The sequence below is a fragment of the Aedes aegypti genome, unplaced genomic scaffold, assembly GCF_002204515.2.
Source record: "Aedes aegypti strain LVP_AGWG unplaced genomic scaffold, AaegL5.0 Primary Assembly AGWG_AaegL5_hic_scaff_264_PBJ_arrow, whole genome shotgun sequence".
NCBI classification, from domain to species: Eukaryota; Metazoa; Arthropoda; class Insecta; order Diptera; family Culicidae; genus Aedes; species Aedes aegypti.
Window position 1 is genome coordinate 17,293 of NW_018735922.1, and position 1,679 is coordinate 18,971.

At 44.3% G+C, this 1,679-nt stretch overlaps 1 protein-coding gene across 1 annotated transcript; it reads left to right on the plus strand.

The window, feature by feature from the left end:
* Positions 1-299: 299 nt before the first annotated feature.
* On the plus strand, positions 300-1,388 carry LOC110681036 (arrestin domain-containing protein 2-like). The gene is made up of 3 exons (XM_021856805.1): positions 300-533; positions 594-725; positions 793-1,388. The coding sequence occupies exons 1-3, from the start codon at positions 419-421 to the stop codon at positions 1,386-1,388; spliced, it is 843 nt and encodes a 280-aa protein (XP_021712497.1). The 5' UTR covers positions 300-418.
* Positions 1,389-1,679: the final 291 nt, after the last annotated feature.

Consider the following 1,679-nt stretch of genomic DNA (forward strand, 5'->3'; position numbering starts at 1 on the left):
TTGACAAATTACAATATACCGTATTGTAAAAACAATTCACTGTAGTGTTGGGATATAGTAAAATTTGATGACACGTGGAACTGTTCATTAATGGTTAGATATTGTTGTGGATAATTCAGCAAACAGTACGCATTTGGTTCCCGGCTATGCGGGAGGTTGCTTTGACGCTGAAATTATTAACAGGTGCAAGAATGCATCCGAAACATATTTATTTTCCCAGAAAATATACTGCTGGTGGTTACGTCGACCATGCAAACAATGATTGCCTGTATGAGTGCACACGAAACACAGAAATACACCATGCATTCTCTTGGCGCTCGTAAAAATCATTTAGTTCGGTGCGAGAGCTCCACTACGTAAAAACTGTTTCCTCAAGCTCAACGCTAATCGCGAGCAACTGAGTCACTGCGGTGGTATAATGGTAGCGCGCTGCGAAATAAAATTCAAAGGCAATCCCCTCGGTATCTACCACGCCGGGCAAACATTGTCCGGAAAGGTGGAGCTCCATCTCGATAAAGCAATATCTGTCAATGGTAATTGGGCGAAATAGAAATTAAATTGTGTGTTAAATGATTACATTACTGACTCTTCAGGATTCTACTTGATCATATCCGGCTGTGCTGAAATTGTATGGTTCGAAAATGATAGCGAAGATAAAAGAGATACATACAGAGGACAAGAGGAACTTCTGCAAGCAAAAGTTGCTTTGGTTGCCCCAAGCTCTGGTAAGCTAATAGAAAAATTCTGCTCGACGTATGTGTGTGTAGTGAACATGTCTCTATCCAATCGTAGGAGGCGTAATTGAGATACCGGTAGGTACTCATGTGTACAAGTTCCGCTGTGCACTTCCAGTGCATTTGCCTACTTCGTTCGAGGGGAACTACGGAAAGATTCGCTACACTGTTTGCGCTATCTTGGATCGACCGTGGAAGTTCAACCAAACATGTAAGGTGGCGTTCACCGTGTTGAAGCTAGTAGATCTCAATCGGGATCCTATGCTGAGGCAACCGAAGCGTACAGATGTATCCAAAACATTCTGTTGTTGGCCGTGCAAATCACGTCCACTGTTGATTACGGTAGAAATACCGGCTTCGGGTTACGTTCCAGGACAGAAAATCCCAATCACAAATACGTTGAATAACGCTAGTAGTGTTGCCATGCACGGCGTCCAAAGTAGTCTCGATAGAACAGAGTGCTACCGCAGCGAAACACCGTGCGAGAAGACTAAAGTAATAAGCAAAACTTTTGCAAGCGTGTCCACAGCGATTAACAATGACGTATTTTCGCGATTGCAACAACAGCTGGACATTCCATCCATTGCACCCACCGGCAATTGTAGCGTTCTGACCATCGATTACGAACTGAACGTAACAATAACAAGTCGATAGCTGTCGCATCAATCCGAAGGTTAAGATTCCCCATACATCATTGGAACAGTTCCCCCTGGTGGCAACTGCGTCGTCGAATATCCATCGACTAACGCCGGTGCCCGCTATGGAACGTTTGACGGAATGTCAACCTCCAACGCCCCCACTGTTGCAAGATATTGATGCGCGTAAGTGCAGCGCAGACATACTTTTGTTTTGTAAATTAATTGTTACAACTGTTTCTTCGCCACCCCTGTAAATACAGCACCTCCGAGTTACCAGGAAGCAATCCACGGAAACAGCAATAGATGT

Excerpts from the sequence above, each read along its gene's own strand:
- LOC110681036 (XM_021856805.1), top strand. The coding sequence starts at position 419 with ATGGTAGCGCGCTGCGAAATAAAATTCAAAGGCAATCCCCTCGGTATC. Across the intron at positions 534-593 it reads TAAAGCAATATCTGTCAATG|GATTCTACTTGATCATATCC; the intron begins GTAATTGGGCGA and ends CTGACTCTTCAG. Across the intron at positions 726-792 it reads TTTGGTTGCCCCAAGCTCTG|GAGGCGTAATTGAGATACCG; the intron begins GTAAGCTAATAG and ends ATCCAATCGTAG.